Source organism: Neovison vison, chromosome 10 (assembly GCF_020171115.1).
Source record: "Neovison vison isolate M4711 chromosome 10, ASM_NN_V1, whole genome shotgun sequence".
In the NCBI taxonomy this organism is placed as follows: domain Eukaryota; kingdom Metazoa; phylum Chordata; class Mammalia; order Carnivora; family Mustelidae; genus Neogale; species Neogale vison.
In genome coordinates this window covers 32,881,102-32,898,280 of record NC_058100.1, presented here as the reverse complement: position 1 = coordinate 32,898,280, position 17,179 = coordinate 32,881,102, and the positions used below count along the sequence as shown (strand labels likewise).

The window sequence follows — 17,179 nt, the reverse complement described above, 5'->3', positions numbered from 1 at the left end:
TCCCGTTTCAGGTCTCGCGGTCAGAAGGTCTTCGGAACTCCGCGGAACTGTCTTCACGCTCCCGAACTGTGCGGGGTAAGGGCGCTAACCTGGCAATCCCTCTCTTCACTCAGGCTTCATACAGCAGGAAGAGGTGGCGGCGTGGACCTACCACTACAGCACGAAAGCGTATTCCTGGAACTACTCCCGGGAGTTCTGCCAGAAGCACTACACCGACTTAGTGGCCATCCAGAATAAAAAGGAAATTGCTCACCTCAATGAGGTCATACCCTACTTCAGCTCGTACTACTGGATCGGGATCCGGAAGGTCGGTGATACATGGACGTGGGTGGGAACCAAACAGCCCCTCACCGAGGAGGCGGAGAACTGGGCTGAGCACGAGCCCAACAACAAGAAGAACAACCAGGACTGCGTGGAGATCTACATCAAGAGCGCCTCGGCCCCCGGCAAGTGGAACGACGAGCCGTGCGGGAAGCGGAAGCGCGCGCTGTGCTACGCAGGTGAGAGACCCCGCCCCGCTCGCTCGCGCCGGCGCGTCCCCCCGGGTCGGTCACGCGGCCGCCGGGTCGGTGACGTGGGGTCGCAGAGTCGGGGCTGTGAGAGCAGAGAACGAGCCACAGCAGGCCCGGCCCTGAGCGGCCTGAGGAGCGGAAGATGGGGAGGAGAGAAACGGGTTTGTTTTGTTTTGTTTTTAAAGATTTTATTTATTTATTTGACAGAGATCACAAGTAGACGGAGAGGCAGGCAGAGAGAGAGGGAAGCAGGCTCCCTGCCGAGCAGAGAGCCCGATGCGGGACTCGATCCCAGGACCCTGAGATCATGACCTGAGCCGAAGGCAGCAGCTTAACCCACTGAGCCACCCAGGCGCCCGAGAAACCGGGTTTTTGAGACTCGAATTTTACCGTCGTTTCCGGGTCGCTTGACCCACTGCCTCATTTTGCAGCTGGGGCTCAGGCGGTCTCGTCTCCCCAAACCGATGTCCAGAGCTCTCTTGCCCCTCGCTGCCCGAGTAGCCGCGGAGAGGCGCTGGGCCACCGCCCGGAGCCGCGGCTGCACGCCCGCCGGCCCATCCGTGCGGCGCGGGCCCTGCGGTCGGTTCGGGGCTCGGCCGTCCGCCTGGTCCAGTCCTGGGGAGAACCTCGTCAGCCGGACCCTCTGGTTCCCTCACGTCGCTGACGAGACAAAGGCTCGGGCTAGTGAGGAGCGTGAGCGGGGTTCCGAGCCAAACTCTTTTTTTTTTTTTTTAAAGATTTTATTTATTTATTTGACAGAACGAGATCACAAGCAGGCAGAGAGGCAGGCAGAGAGAGAGGAGGAAGCAGGCTTCCCGCTGAGCAGAGAGCCCGATGTGGGACTCGATCCCAGGATCCTGAGATCATGACCTGAGCCGAAGGCAGCGGCTTAACCCACTGAGCCACCCAGGCGCCCCCGGTTCCAAACTCTTGATCCAAAGCCCGTGTTGTGTAGCCACAAGTGCCACCGTCCCCTCCGCTCCCGTTCTCAGGAGACAGCACAGGCCGTGACCGAGAACACCGTGTGTTACGGCTTCCCTTCAGCAGCGCGCGCGCGCAGGTGCTGGACGCTAGAGGGCGGCGCGGGAAGGGGTGACTGGGACGGTGTCCGCTTCCGGGTGAGCGCATGCGCGGCGGCTCGGCCTTCTTAGTCGGCGCTCGCGCGTCGTCCTCACAGACGAGCCGGGCTGCCTCACGCGCCTCACCAACGCTGCGGCTGTGCAGAGACCACGGCCCGGAGCTGCACGGTCCCGAGCACTCTGAGGCTTCTTCTTGCAAAATAGCTGCCCTCCGCCCTGTACGTTCTAAAATCGACACGGCCGGGACCAGAGGGGTTAGGCTGAGTGAAGGAAGTCACGCGGAGAAACAATTACCACGTGGTTCCACTCCTGCGTGGAATGTAAGGAATGGCGCGGGGGACCACGGGTGGGGGGGGACCCGAATGGGAGGAAATCATAGAGGGAGACGAACTAAGAGAGATTCTGGGCTCCCGGAACCGAACTGAGGGTTGCAGAGGGGAGAGGGGGTGGGGGGATGGGTTTTAAGGGGGGCACGTGTGGCGATGAGCACGGGCTGTTATGGCGGCTAATAGTCGGTGAACGCTACATCAAGAGCTAATGATGTATTACATGTTGACTAATTGAACTTAAACAACAAAACAAAGTAATAAATACATAAATTCTGGGAATCACAAACACCTCCCCTCAGAACTCCTCCTCCGTTCTCCTCTGCTTTTTCTCTCTTCTCATGTCAGTCTCCCATCCGAGGGAAAACGTATCCGTAAATGCATTGCCCTGTAGTTGGGTCTCATTTTATAAATAATTTATCGACAAATTAACAAATTTACGAATTTAAACAATCATGACCTGTTCTTTGAAGGCCAGGACGAACACGACCAGAATTCCAGTGCATCCTGCTGCCTCCCGGTCAGCTCCCTACACTCCCTGGGTCATGCCTCCCTGGAACGGTCCCTGTAAGGTTCTCTTGTTGCCAGTAGATGTTTCCAGTTCGCCACTGCTTCCCCTCCCTGCCCAACCTTCAACATCCCTCACTCCAAGATCACCTTCCCCAGTAAACTGCAAAAAAATCGCAAGGAAGGAAAGTGATTAAAAGCTACGGTGGTGCGTGATACCTCTCCTCTAACCTTCAGGAATGGGGGACATGGCTAATGGCTGCAATTTTGCTGCACAGTCAAGTTTCTGTCTCCACCAAACACAACACTCTAGGCAGCCACTATCCTGAGTGGCATGTTTTTGCCACCCAAGCTGGAGAGGGTGTAGAGAACCATCAGCTCTCTGTAGAAACAGATGAGAAACTGACATGTCGTCTGCAACAAGAAATTAAGTTGGACCACTTCTCTAAATGTCAGGATTGTTACATCTCAGAACAGCTTATCAGGAGGAAAAAAAAAAAGATTCATTCAGTGAATCATCATTATGTCCTTTCCTGAGGATTCAAAGATATAGACAATTTCTGACCTGCCTGATTCCCTGAAGTGGAGTAAAGGACAGACCTGGGACTGTTTTCTCATGCATAGCATTCTGAGGTCCTGAGGAAGCTACAATCAGAACAGAATGTGCGTGCTCTAAGAGCACAGGATAGACAGGTATTGCTGCCAGAAGACGGGTGAGGTCGCGGTGATAGGAGGGAAGATGTGGACCAAACATTTGTCCAGTATCTAGTGGCTGCTGCTTCCCCTGCATCTTCCCATTCCTTGGAACCCTTTCTAGTGCCCCTGTGCAGCTTCACCACACTTGCCGGCTGCCTTGGGGACGTCGTCCTGTGGAATCTGCATGACTTCTAGAATTTTCGCATCTCAGAGTTGTGAGGGAATGTAGAGGTCATCTAGTGTAACCCTCTATGTGACATATGAGTTTTCTCTTGTAATGGACCCCAAAGTGGACCACATGTGGCCACAGCTCGATGCTGAGGAAACACCACCAGAAAATAGTCTAGCCTCAGACCTTGCCCCCACCTGTGACCTCATCAGTAAAGACATTCTCCGTGCTTTCAGAGTACTGATTCTAATGCCAACCCTCCATCAGGTGCCTAGTGCAGAGTGCATACGTCCATCCCCAAGAGCCCCTTGCAGGAAAGAAACTCCAGCCGATCTCGGCACAGACTTACTGAGATGGGCCTGGCTGGCAAGTCATGCTTTCCACACCTAAGTCTGGTGTCCTGAGACCTGGGAAACACCTCTTCACAAGACTGTCCTGTGCCACAAAGAGGTCTTAGCATTTCATTTGTTCCTCTGCTCCTCCACCATGTGATGCTGGCTGCAGGTTTGAAAGGAACAAAAGGCTGGAAGGGCTTTGGCCCTGATCTTGTGCAGGTTGGTTTCAGAGAAGTAAATTGTCTGAGTCCCTTAATAGTAGGCGGCAGAGCCAGGATTCTGATCACGTGTATGTGGCTGCCCACATCTGCTTCCTAACCTTTACACTGCACTGTCACAGGGGCTTCTGTAATACAACTCTAAGAATATTCTTGGTTAAAAGCCACAACCTATTTCATACCACATAGAGGAGTGTCTCTGTCTACACCTCTGTTGGTGGCTCTTTGTCTCTCTGCCTCACATAGCCATCCCTCCTTAGGAAACACTTAGCTCAGCCTAAAATGGAAGCCAGGCAATGCGCTGGTGGGTTCCTACAACGTCCGTCACAGGGGCCAGGCTGGCCCACCAGAGGACACGGTCATTTTCTGTTGTTTGGCCGGCTCAGTCTTACCCGAGAGGGGCTGAGTCTGTGGCCTGGGGAATAACCCCGCTTTTCTTCGTGCCTCCTGGGAATGCCCATGATTCTGGTCCTTCTGAATCCGTGCAGCCTCCTGCCAGGACATGTCGTGCAGCAAGCAAGGAAAGTGCATTGAGACCATCGGGAACTATACCTGCTCCTGCTTCCCCGGATTCTATGGGCCAGAATGTGAATATGGTGAGGCCACTCTTTTGTTGACATTATTGTGGTCGTTGGTCTTGTGCTGGAGGTGGTTCCAGGGAAAGAATCATGTTGGAGACTCACCAGTGAGTAAAGGCTAGCCCTGGCCCCCTCCATGATCTGTGAGTCTGCCCCACTCCAACTGTCCCAAGACATACACTCTGGGTAAAACATTTCCTTCTTGGAACATTGGCTCATAAAATCCTAAAGGGTAAAAGAGAAACATAAAGGAAGCAAAGCAAAGGCTGATATTGCTCATTTGATAAAAACTGGTGAAAGACTGATTATTTCCCAAGATGCAGCCAATACCAAAGCACCAAGTAAAGATGACCAGGTTGGGTTAGAAGCCCAGAGAGATGGGGTTCGGAGGGTTATACAAACAGCTTCCAACGTCTAGCAAACCTGACATTGTCTTTAAACCTGCAGTGAGAAAGAAAATCAATATTTTGTCCCCACAGTCAGAGAGTGTGAGGATCTCGATCTCCCTCGGCAAGCATTCATGAACTGCAGCCACCCTCTGGGAAACTTCTCCTTTACTTCAGAGTGCAGGTTCCACTGCGCGGAAGGGTACGAACTGAATGGGCCCAGCAAGCTGGAATGTTTGGCTTCCGGAGTCTGGACGAGTGAGCCACCGCAGTGTGTCGGTATGTGGACCCTATTCTTTCCATCCTCACTGACCACTAGAATTTCAGAGGAGGAAAACAAGCTTTTTCCATTAAAAAAAATATGAGAAATCATGAGGATCCACATTAGATGGGGAATTCTGATTTTTGCTATTGCCCATCAGTAAGAGTAACACTAATTTTGATTTTCATGATGCTTTGTATCTGTAGAGTGAGGTAATCGGTGTAATTCTTGATTCAGGCAAAAGCATCACAAAGAGAGATAGGCTCTGTCTTTGTCAGTTGCAAAGCAAATAGAGTATAATAATGAGGCCTTAGGGCTGAGTATTATTAATTTGATAATTTTACCTTGCTTCTTCAAAAAGTAAATGAACCATGAGGATGTTTGTGCCTTTCAAAACGATTGCTAAAAGTTTTGTTTTTTTTTTTAAGATTTTATTTGTTTATTTGACAGACCGAGATCATAAGTAGGCAGAGAGGCAGGCAGAGAGAAAGGGGAAAGCAGACTCCCCACTGAGCAGAGAGCCCGATGTGGGGCTCGATCCCAGGACCCTGAGATCATGACCTGAGCCGAAAGCAGACGCTTTAACCCACTGAGCCACCCAGGCGCCCCTGAAAGTACCTTTGAACCAACCAGTTCGGTCACCTCGCCCATCACGGAGGGAAGGTTTCGATAGCCACTGTAGCATCCCAAGCTTTCCCTGGCACTGGGCATGACCCAAGGGTTCAAACCATTACTCTGGGGTTGTTTGTAGCTGCCCAGTGCCCACCCCTGAAGACTCCTGAGCGAGGAAGCATGACCTGTCCACACTCGGCCGAGGCCTTCCTGTACGGGACCAGCTGCCACTTTAGCTGTGAAGAGGGATTTGCATTAGTTGGATCGGAGGTGGTGCAGTGCGCGGCCTCAGGGGTGTGGACAGCCGCAGCCCCAGTGTGTGAAGGTGAGTTTCAGGGGATTGGGTTTGGATAATGTCCACCATGCCCTGTTGTTGCTGTGAGTACAGATGGCAGTGGCCAGCTATGGAGACGTTGGCCTGAACTGCCACAACCTGACCCTCCTTCCACCTGCCACTCAGAAGTCCTCCCTTCTCCCAAACCCACAGCCCTTGAACAGTTTTAGAACAGGCCCCGTTCATAAATTTCACACAAGATCTGGTAGAAGATCTACCAGGACAGGTTCTTAGAGGTAAAGGGAATGGAGAACGTTAGGAAGAGCTTGAAGGACTCCTTTTATGTTTTAAGACTGAGGTCACCCTGTGGACTGGTCCCCAAGTCTGGACAAACATCATGAGGGTCTCTGACCCTCACAGATTCCTAGCTGCACCTGGATTTCCTGAGGTAATTTCATCATCGTCTTCCAGCTGTGGGCCTGGTTTTTCCTTTCTTAGTATCTCTCTCTCTCTCTTTCTCTCTTTGGTGCTTCTCTCCAGTTGTGCAGTGTCCCCTCCTGGAAGCCCCTGGGAAAGGAACCATGGACTGTGTCCACCCCCTCTCTGCATTTGCATATGGCTCCAGCTGCAAATTTGGATGCGAACCTGGCTACCAGGTGAGGGGCTGGGCCTCTCTCCGCTGCACGGGCTCTGGCCAGTGGACCGCACCCTCGCCAGCTTGTGAAGGTAGGAGTTTCCTTCAGTTGCCCCCTTCCACCCAGGAAGGGTCATGGCACATTGGCAAGATCAGGGGCTCTTCACCTCAGGAAGGCCTCCTCCAGGCTCTGACAGTGGAACAGGTGTTTCAACCTCCAGGAGGCATGGTTTCTTCACCCATAAAATGAGCTAAGAGTTCCAAGGTGCTTTGTGAGCATGAAGGATGTAAAAAGTACACAATGAAATAGCATCGGTGAAGTAGTTAGCATTAGACCGGTCACTCAATTTCTATCTCTTTTTTTCCCCTTCCTGCCTCACTGGCAATACAAGCTGTGGGACAAGTCCTCTGCTTGAGAGGAAGTCAGAACGTGGCTATTAGGACAAAGAGGGGGATTCCCTGTTGAAGTTTTTGGAGGTGACTTAGATACTGGAGGGAGGCAGGCTGTCCTGGCTGAGGATGTGACACAACCTTCCACCCTTGCATAAGAGCATGAGGCTGAATTCCGTGCAGTTGCCTCATACCCTCAGCTCATTAAGCAGAAAGAGGGATAGGGCAGCAGGAAATTGAATATCGGATGAGCGAGTGCCCAGGAGACTTGATTACAAGCTTACCTCAGCTACTGTCCAGATAGCAGAACTTGGAAGTAACTTAACATTTCCAGACCTCACTTTTCTCATCCGTAAAGGAAGAAAGAAGAAGCACTAGAGGACCTTTGGTTCTTAGAGGCCCTGATTCTGTAAAAACCAGAGGTCTAAGCCCAGGGTTGATGGGAGCTTTTGTCTGAAAACAAAAAACAAAACAAAAAACCAAGCAGGCATAGCTTGGAGTCAAAATGTTCTATCAAGGAAGTGCATGAAGAAATCTGACTTCATCAGAACTGGGGTCACTCAGGGATTAATTTCATGCAGGAACTCTCCTTGGACTGCACTCACTCGGCATTCAAAGTCTGATGAAGTTGACATCCTGTGTTTCAGAGATATGACCCACTCAATATCATTTTATAAGCCCGAGTAATAGTGTATCAACAATGGACTCTATTATCCCAGCTTTTTCCTTAAAAGTCCAGCCTGTTCCATGTCAACTCTTTCCAGATCCAATTCCACAAATACCACCAGTAAATATTTAAAGAGTATTTAATTTAAGTAAAGAGTAAATATTTAAAGAGCCAGGCCCTGGGATCCAGCTCAGAATGACTGAGCCCAGCCTCCAGGAGCCTGTGGCCCAAGGGGTGGTGCCCAGACAGTGTCTGCGGGTGCAAGGGGCATGGAGAGCGCACTAAAGGAGTCATTACTCCTGAGGTGGGGTGGACAGGGAAGGTTTCCTAAGGAGAGTGCAGTCTAAGCTGAAATCAAAGGGCAGGTGAGTGACCAGGCAAAGAGGGCATAGGAAGGTGTTCTAGGCAGTTTCCATTTTGGAAAAGGGAGGATTCAGGGCTCTGAACATGTGGGTAATTTTGGTAGGAAAGATGCATCTCTTGAGAGGTCTTCCTGAGAAGGAACTGAGCCCTTCCACGACCCAGTTTCAACAACAACTTTCTCCATTTAGCCATTGCCTGCGGGCCACTGCAGAGTCCCGTTCACGGCAGCATGGACTGCTCCCCATCCTCAGGAGCATTCCAGGACAACACCAGCTGTAGCTTCCGTTGTGCCGAGGGTTTCAAGCTGGAAGGAGCTGACCTAGTCCAGTGTACTGAGTTGGGACAGTGGACAGCGCCAGCCCCGGTGTGTCAAGGTACTGTGACCTTGGAACATTCCTTCTGTGTCTCTCAGTTGGTTAGGCATCACACCTGCGTTTGAAGTAAGGCATTTATGCATCAAACATTCACCAAGAACCACTAGTGCCAGACCCTTTGTGTCGGCTCTAGGGAGGAAAGGGTGAGCCAAGTGCATGTCCATTACAGCGTATTGGAGCTCAAGGCGAGCGTTGCACTGACTGATGGAATGTGTTAGCATGACGGAAAGGAGACAGAGGTTGGGAGGAAGGAATGATGCACAAGGAACAACGTAGGGCGGTAGAAGACTAATGCACAAGGCATTTAGTCTAGTTCCATCATTTCCTGGCAACAAGATTTTGGTCTCTCTGAAGTTCAGTGTTTCCTGTAAAATGGAAGTATTATTATCTGCTTTACCTACGTGCCTCATTCATGGTTGTAAATTAATGTGTGCAAAGAGAGCTTAAAACTGCTATGAGTTTACAAATGTATGTAAAATAACAACATTACCTTATAAATCCCATGTCTGCAATCTGATTTTACAAAGTAATCTTCCTTTGATAGTTCATGTTTTCCATATTTTGCTCTTACAGGAGAGCAGAGGCATAAGGAAGTCACTAGGATTATTATTTTTACAAGGAGCACTCCACACAGAAGTCACGTCCCAGAAATGCAACACTGGCATTTTGTGTTGCTATTTACTGGGATCCTTGGGCAATTTATGTGAATCCCCCGGATCTAAGTATATCCTGATTTAAAAATGAGGCAGGAATTGGAAATCAGGGTTGCAAACAGGGGAAAAGGTTTGTACACTCATGTCCACAGCAGCATTATTCATAGTAACTAAAACGTGGAAGCAACCCAAGTTTTCATGAATGGATGAATGGGGAAGACAACTGTGGTTGAGATACACAATGAAATATTATTTAGCCTTAAAAAGGAAGGACATTCTGACATACACTATACCATGGATGGAACGCAGGGACATTGTGCTTAGTGACATAAGAAGACAGATGAGGATAAGGGATGAGTGTCCTCATACGAGGTCCCTGGAGTAGTTCAAATCATGGACAGAAAGCAGAATGGTGGTTGCCAGGGGCTGAGAGGAGGGGGACTGAGGGTTCCTGTTTAATGAGTTTGGAGGTTGAGTGCACGATGAGGACAGGTGCTCTGTCGCTGGTTGGTGGTGGCTGCCCAGCGAGATGAGTGTACTTTGTGTCAGTGAACTGTGCACTTAAAAGTAGTTAAGGGGTAAATTTTATACCATGTGTATCCTACCACGATAAAAAAAAAATGGAAAAATGAACCCCAAAATGAGGCAGTAAGGGACTAGATGACCATACACCATGAGGGCGAGGACAGTGGGATGTGTCGTGGATGTGTCTGAGAGACAGACACAAAAGGGGGCTTTGCTGTGCTTAAAAGGGAGGGAGAGATCTTAAGAGAATCCCTCTGGGGCCATTCTTGTCTCCAGGCACGTCAATGTCTTATCACACCCCAAGATGGTTGGCTACTCTCTTTAGCTTCCTGCGATGTGGTCTCAATAACTCCGCAGCCAGGCTTCCCAGGTGTTTTCTGGGAAGAGAAAGAGAAAGAGAAAGAGACGGTCAGGGTCTGCTTCCGGTGGTGTTACTGCCATCTGTCAGCACGAGCTGCTGCTGCTTGCTGCTGTCCCCGGTAATATCTGTCGACCACGGATAATATTTATTGAGCACTTTAGAGTCTCCATAAGGTACTTACATATCTCCATAAGGTAGTTAGAATTATTGTTCCCATTTTTACAATGAGAAAAGACTTCTCATATTACAGTGCACCTGTTCTCTCTGACCGTCTATTTTACATGATTGAGATCATAGCATATATGTAATTTTTATTTGCTTTTCACTGAACATTGTACATTGAGATACCTCCCATATCTTTCCAAGATGAAATATATCATTTTTAGCGACCTTTAGTACTCCTTTCATTGATTCACCATAACTTATTATCAGCCTCTGATGAGTGGCATTTCCGTTTATTTTCAGTATTTTGCTCTGACAAGTAATGTCTTCATTCAAAAAAAATCTCTGAATTGATTTTTTGATATGCATCTTGATTACATTCTTAGCATGCATTCTTGAGTCTCAAAATATGATCTTTTGAAAATTGTTCATGCATATTGCCAAAATGCCAAAATGCTTAACAATGAGTTTTCCGTGTAAATTCCTCCGTGTGCCATTGTGATGGAGGCTTTTCTCATCCTCCAGTTTAAACAATCCCCACTCAGAAACCCCCGTTCTTGGCCCTAGAAAGGATTAAGTGGTCAAAATTAATGTGTACTTGTGTATTACTCTGTCCTCACTCCCTCACTTCCTTACTTGCAGCTCTGCAGTGCCAGGATCTTCTGGCTCCAAACAGGGGGCAGGTGAACTGCTCCCACCCACTTGGTGCCTTTAGGTACGAATCCACCTGCCACTTCGCGTGCAGTGAAGGCTCCCACCTGGTGGGAGCAAGCGTGCTGCGGTGCTTGCACTCTGGGAACTGGAGCTCTCCTCCTCCAGAATGCCACGGTAAGGTGAATTCTCCTCACCTTCTCAGAAATCCACTGTAGGCTGTATTTTAGCAGTGGCGACTGTCTAGGGACCAGAAGTTTGAAATGGACTGGAAAATTAATAAACACTTTCCTCCTGTAACCCATTGATTCCAAATGCAGTAGCCTTTAACGGCCAGGCAGATAACATGAGTAGCAGGATGTCTGGTAATAGGAGATAGGGAAGGGCCCTATCAGCCTCCGACCAGGATCTGGAAGCTTCTGTCATGAACCAGGTACACTGTTCTCCTGGCTAAAAACAATGCCTCAAAAGAAAGCCACAAAGGAGAAAATAGCTTCGGGATGGTTGCCCCAAGGCTGACTGGCATTTTGCTGCTAGGAACCAGGTGAAAGGCGGGCGCCCTGTGGGTGTCCTGATGCGGTGGGAGGGGCACTTGGGGTACTTGGCCGAAAAGAGAGCCGGGGTAGTCTGCCAATATTTTATGAAATAGAATGGGTTCTAATCCTTTGTGTTTGGGAACTGAAGCACAGATGTATGCTTTTTATACCCTCCCCCCATTCCTTTTGCCCACTTGATGTATCCAGTTCTTTGGTTATATTTATGAAAATATCACTTTTACAAAGCAAGATTCTTATTTGTTTTTTTTTTAAAGATTTTTATTTATTTATTTGATAGACAGAGAGAGATCACAAGTAGGCAGAGAGGGGGGGGGAAGCAGGCTCCCCGCTGAGCAGAGAGCCCGATGTGGGGCTCGATCCCAGGACCCTGAGATCATGACCTGAGCTGAAGGCAGAGGCTTAAACCACTGAACCACCCAGGTGCCCCAAGATTCTTATTTGTAAAACTACAGAAAAATAAGAACATAAAGAAACAAAAAAATCCTCTTAAATACTCCCAGCCCGAAATAGGCATTGTTTTAGCTTTCTTATATGAAATCTTCCAGTATTTTCCCCATTCACTTTCCCTCTATGCAATTAGTATTTTTATGATGCATATATAATTTTAATAATTAAATCAAATAGTAAAATACTAGATAATCCTGAATTGTTTGCCTTTGCCTTTCACTTTGTACAGACTTTTAACATCTGAGTGAAAGCAGGCAGACACAGGTTTTTAATGAAGAGGAAACCACTTGCTATTCAGGTCACACACACACAAACACACACACCCACCCCACAGTTACGTCAGGTCAACAGCGAATAAATGAATGGTTGAATGAATGAATGAATGAACTCAATAGAATTGGACATCCTTCATTTCCAGGCACCAGAGCATGGCAAGCCCCTGGTGCTGGGGTTGAGAGTAGCTTCCAAGCAGGGTCTAGAAGGACCAGAATGAGGCTTCTGACCTTGCCTTCTCAGCTTTAATCCTGGCCACACTGGAGCCTGGGTATATTACAAATTCCATGAAGTTCTGGGGAAGAACTCAGAGTCCCTGCGGAGGGCTGTCCCAGGGACTGGGATCCTTCCCCAGAATTCTGTCACAGTCATCAGAGTCACCATTCATTGCCCCATACTGTGCTGCCTGTGGGTGTTTCACAGCAGGGAGGCTGACACTCACCATGGCTTCCTGTGACCTTCTAGTTCCCTCCTGCTTTTAGCTCTTTGTTGACTCTGACTGAACTTTCTCCTGTTGTTGTTGGGTGAGCTTCAAGTGAAATACCCAAATGTGGGCTGGGCAGGAAGGGACCAGAAGGCTTGCAACCCGCTCGCTGTTGTAAGACCCCTGACCGTGTTATCAGACAGTTTCCCTTTTCTAGGTCCCCTTTGCCCTTTGCCTTCTGGCACCCAGCTCTCAGAGCCCCGCTATCAGAAGGCAAGGCCATAAAAGAGCCTGATATGGATTCCATGGCACCAAGACCCTCCCAGTCGTTCCTTGCAGGCTACAGCCTTCTTGACGGGTCTCCTCCCGTCCACCCACACGTGCACACTGAAGACAGGAAGATGTTTCAAGTGGCAGAAAATGACGAGGTCTTTGGAGAACTTGATCAGGTTGAGGGGGATGTAGCTGGAGAGGGGAGGGGGGGAAAGGGAAGAGAAAGGTATAAAAAATACTTTTGGAACTTCAAGCAGTTCAAGTCAGTGGCTGAAGAGTGGCCCTGGGTTCAGGCCTCCTGCCACTGACTCTGGACCGAAGCCGTACGCTACTCAGTCAAACCAAATAGTGAAGAAGAGAGCCCTAAACCGTGCATTCTCTTAGTCTTCATTTTTTAATGTTGACATGTTGAATCTGGACATTATAGTTTCATTAATTGTCAGAGGGATATCTCAACAGTTATTGACATTTACTTAAGAGTCTTTTTTTGCTTTTGACCCTTGTAAAAATGTTGGGAGCTAGGCAGTGCCATTTTCCTCATTTTAGAAGTGAAGTTACTGAGGCTCTGAGAGGTTTAAGTGATTTGCCCCATCCCCCAGAGCATGATCTCCAGCCAAGTCAGTCCCCCACCATCTCCAGCTCTGTGTGTATGAACTGTGGGAAAGAACCACGAGTTGTAATTTATCTTTTCTGTAAGTGGACAAGTAAGTCACTGGGGCTGGTCACCGTATAGGATGACATTGGTGGGAAGAGCATCTGCAGATGGCCAGTTCCATTACGAGCTTACCATGTGTCCGTGATCTTTAAGATATTTTTAAATTTAAGTTTTTACATCTGATTTATTATTCTGTATGACTGAGGCCCCTGCAAGGCAGGGAATATCATTTTTCCCATTTCACAGATGAAGCAGCTGAAGATCGGAAAGGTCCAGAGACACCGTGCTGGACACAACAAGGATTTAGACCCGGATTCTTTCTACCCGTTGGCCGGGGAAAGGAGCTTTTGTGGGAGGAGAAAGTATTTTACTTTGTTTTCCTGTTTCCTGTCATTAGTCACTGTGTTCTGGCAAGGTCAATGGTTCATTTTTTTTTTTAAGATTTTATTTTTTTATCTGACAGACAGAGATCACAAGCAGGCAGAGAGGCAGGCAGAGAGAGAGAGGAGGAAGCAGGCTCCCCGCTGAGCGGAGAGCCCGATGCGGGACTCGATCCCAGGACCCTGAGATCATGACCCGAGCCAAAGGCAGCGGCTTTAACCCACTGAGCCACCCAGTCACCCCGAGGCCAACAGTTCTGTTTCTAAAGGTGTCAAAGCCACTTCCATGCCTGTCCAGGGACACTTGAAGCTATCTTTCCAAACCACCAGCTCCCTTTTTAAATGACGTCTAAAGCTCTTGATGGAGGGTTTCAGGATAACGGGTGCTGCTGTTCTACACTCGCCTGACCTCTAAGTGGTGAGCAAGCAGCATGAAGCTCAAACGATCGTTCCAGCCAAATGCTGGGGTGGTGAAGGGCGCGTACACAGGCTGGTTTCAGGTTGCTGTGTTCTAACGACCCCACTCTGCTCTCTCTGCCCGTGGTAGCCAATACGTGCACAGCTTTGGGAAGCCCTCACAACGGCACAATGACCTGCGTCCAGCCTCTGGGGGATTCCAGTTACAGGGCCACGTGCCGATTCGCCTGTGATGAAGGATTCTCTTTATCCGGACCGCAAGTACTGGATTGCACTCCATCTGGACATTGGACAGGCTCCGCACCAACTTGTGAAGGTAGGATTGCGGCTCTGTCCTTTCGTATGGCTTCTCGGATAAGAGGCCAGAAGGAAGAATCACCAGGATTCGTGTAAAACTGTAAAACTGACCCTCCGCAGAGCAGGGTCACCCTGTCTTGCTCTCTGCATGTCCCTGTACGTTTAAACGCTTCACAGCCTGGTAAAGTGCTTTAGTATCACTGCGAGTTTTAACGGCTTCCCTGTTCCGAAATAGTGAGGAAGGGCGGTGTCATCTCTGTTTCCCAACCGAGGAAGCAGAGGCTCAGGGGGGCTAAGTGACCTGTTGCGATTCGCATCCTGAGTAAGAGACGAAGCGCGGCTGCACCAACGGACTTTCACTTCCTTATGGAGTGTGTTTCCACTGGCGGCTCATCGCTTCCTACACCGCCTTCACCGAGCCCTGCGGAGCCCCGCACTGAGCCGATGCAGCGATGGATGTGATGCCATACCTGCCCCTCCGGGACCTCGCAGGCCACTCGGCCCCTCTCTGCGGGCTCTGCCTCCACGTGGACTGGGAGGTCCTCCGTGGCAGGACCCAGGCCTCCTTCAGCTCTGTCTCCCTGCAGCGGAGAGGAAGGTGCCTAGTGGCAAACACTTGCCAGGTGCCGCTTTTCATTCCCTGTTGAATTGACTCACGCACGAGCCCTGTGGACAGTGAACTGTCCCTTCAAAACGAGAGCTTGAGCCCGTCTGTCTTGGTCTGCCCCGAGCCTCTGGCTAACGGAGCCCAGGCCCTCATGGCTGCTGTGCTCTAGAATAGAGGCTCCCCAAGGCCACTCTCCGTAGCTCACCCTTACTCTCCAAGGGCGTCACGGGCCCGGGCCCTTTTCAGGGTGCTCAGTCATGACGAGACCAGCACCAACAGCTGATGTTTACTGCCTACGGGACAAGGACCAGCTCTGTCACAGACAGAATCCCATCCGACCCGCACCACAACCATGAGCGTGGATATCCTGATCCCTTGTAAAGATGAGGAAATGGAGGCTTCGAGAGGATGCCTAGATGGCAAAGGCCAAGGAGCTGGGAAGCGTGGAGGTGGACTCCAGCTGGGTCAGGCTGTGCTGTCGTCGTGACACTGCACTGCCCCCCAGCGGCGGTGTCCCTAAACCCTCGGTCTCTGGCGCGGTCTCTGTTGGCCGGTGGCCAGGCTGCCGCTGTACGGGAGGCCGTGAGCTTCAGAGATGGCAATGCCTGGTGATCAGACCAGAGGCTGTGTTGGTAGAAATCTATTAGTGTTGCATGAAAGAGAAAAAATCTGAGACATTGCTTATTCCTTCTTGCGGCATGAGCGCTAGATTAATACCAGAAGACCTGCGCTGCTCTTCCCAAGCCCTGCGCCGTCTAAGGCACAGGAGAGCCCGAGGCGGGGTGGGGGGGGCAGTTTCCTAGATTCCAAAAGGAGAGTAGACACGCCGATGTCTTCTGGTCAAGAAGTCTGAGGTTGAGGACACAGAAGGCTGCCATCTGCTGTGAGAGCTATAGTGCAGGCACCGGAGGAGTCTAGAACACTCCGGGGATAACACTAAGGGCTCAGGCTTCCTCATTCATTTTTCATTCACTCAGTCATTTATTCCACCGGCATTTATCATAAGCTGTTTTCCCACATTCTCCATTAAGGCTAAAGAATAAAAAATGCCTAAGAATGATCTCACTAAAATTTTAGATCATATATGCCACCAATGTGGTTGTTACAGCTGTAATCTAATCTCCAAAGCCCCTGTTTCCCCTTTCGTCTGTCAGCCCCCTCTTCTCCGGGAGAGGAGGCGTTTGCCTCCCATGGTGCAAGAACCGGTCCTGCCGTGCCTGGAACCCGCTGTGGCCGGCAGCTTCGGCCAGCTGTGGGCCTCGGAACCAGCAATGCTGTCTGAGCCTGATCCTCAGCTCTGGTTGTTGGGTCTGTGTTTTCACCTCACCCTCCAAATTTATCCTCTGGATTTAGGCAAATCATTCCTCTTCTTTTCCTACATGCTTGAATCTATAACATTTTAATCTTCAGCATTGACCCAGAACCCTGATTTTTGCATAGAGTTTTGTGGCTCTGTGTCAGGCTCTGTATCAACAGGGCTTGAGGACCACTGAGTTAGCTGGACGGGGTGGCCGGTGGCGCACTTGGTCTCCCACTTCAGAGTGCAATGCGAGATCTCACTTTCCAGTGGCTCTGCAGATATTTTAAATCTTTTTCAGTCAGAACACCAGTCCCTCGGCCCTTCGCGATTTGGGTGCTGCCGTATATCCCAGTCTCCTCACTGCCTTCCTCCCCTAGGACCTGAAGTCCTTTCCTGAATTGCTTATCTCTGGTTGCTGTGACCTTTATGTCCCCAACTGCTGGGCCACTATCTTCACTGATTTTACCGCTCTTCTAATCACTTTGTCACTGACCCTCTGGAGACCATGTTTGGCCACTGGACCCAACTCCTAGAGACCACTTCCAGTCCCGTCTCTGCTCTGCCAAGTCCCTGCTCATCCAAGTCCTATAACATAGCACCCCGCTGCCCTCTGAACCCTGGCCCGGCTCACATCTCTGTGGTTTTCTCCATCCTCCAATGTTTCTCTGACTCCCCAGAGGGACGCAGTCTTTATCTTTAAAGTTTGAGTTTAGGAATTTATTATTTATACTGTATCTTCCATCCAAGAGTTTCTTGACAAAAATTAACTCAAGTAAAAAGAGATAATAAAAAGATATAGGGGAGAATTTACTAAA

General features: G+C 49.7%; 1 protein-coding gene across 5 annotated transcripts in view; it reads left to right on the top strand.

Annotated features, from left to right (window-relative positions):
* LOC122918470 (selectin P) overlaps nucleotides 1–17,179 on the top strand; it is a 45,587-nt gene that overhangs the window by 14,771 nt on the left and 13,637 nt on the right. For 4 of the 5 annotated variants that reach the window (XM_044266922.1, XM_044266924.1, XM_044266926.1 and 1 more), the window contains exons 4-11: nucleotides 114–500; nucleotides 4,331–4,438; nucleotides 4,900–5,085; nucleotides 5,820–6,005; nucleotides 6,495–6,680; nucleotides 8,197–8,382; nucleotides 10,726–10,911; nucleotides 14,291–14,476. In XM_044266922.1, coding sequence (XP_044122857.1) covers nucleotides 114–500; nucleotides 4,331–4,438; nucleotides 4,900–5,085; nucleotides 5,820–6,005; nucleotides 6,495–6,680; nucleotides 8,197–8,382; nucleotides 10,726–10,911; nucleotides 14,291–14,476 — 1,611 coding nt within the window. The remainder of the gene's footprint in view (nucleotides 1–113; nucleotides 501–4,330; nucleotides 4,439–4,899; nucleotides 5,086–5,819; nucleotides 6,006–6,494; nucleotides 6,681–8,196; nucleotides 8,383–10,725; nucleotides 10,912–14,290; nucleotides 14,477–17,179) is intronic. The other variant, XM_044266925.1, reaches the window with a different exon arrangement.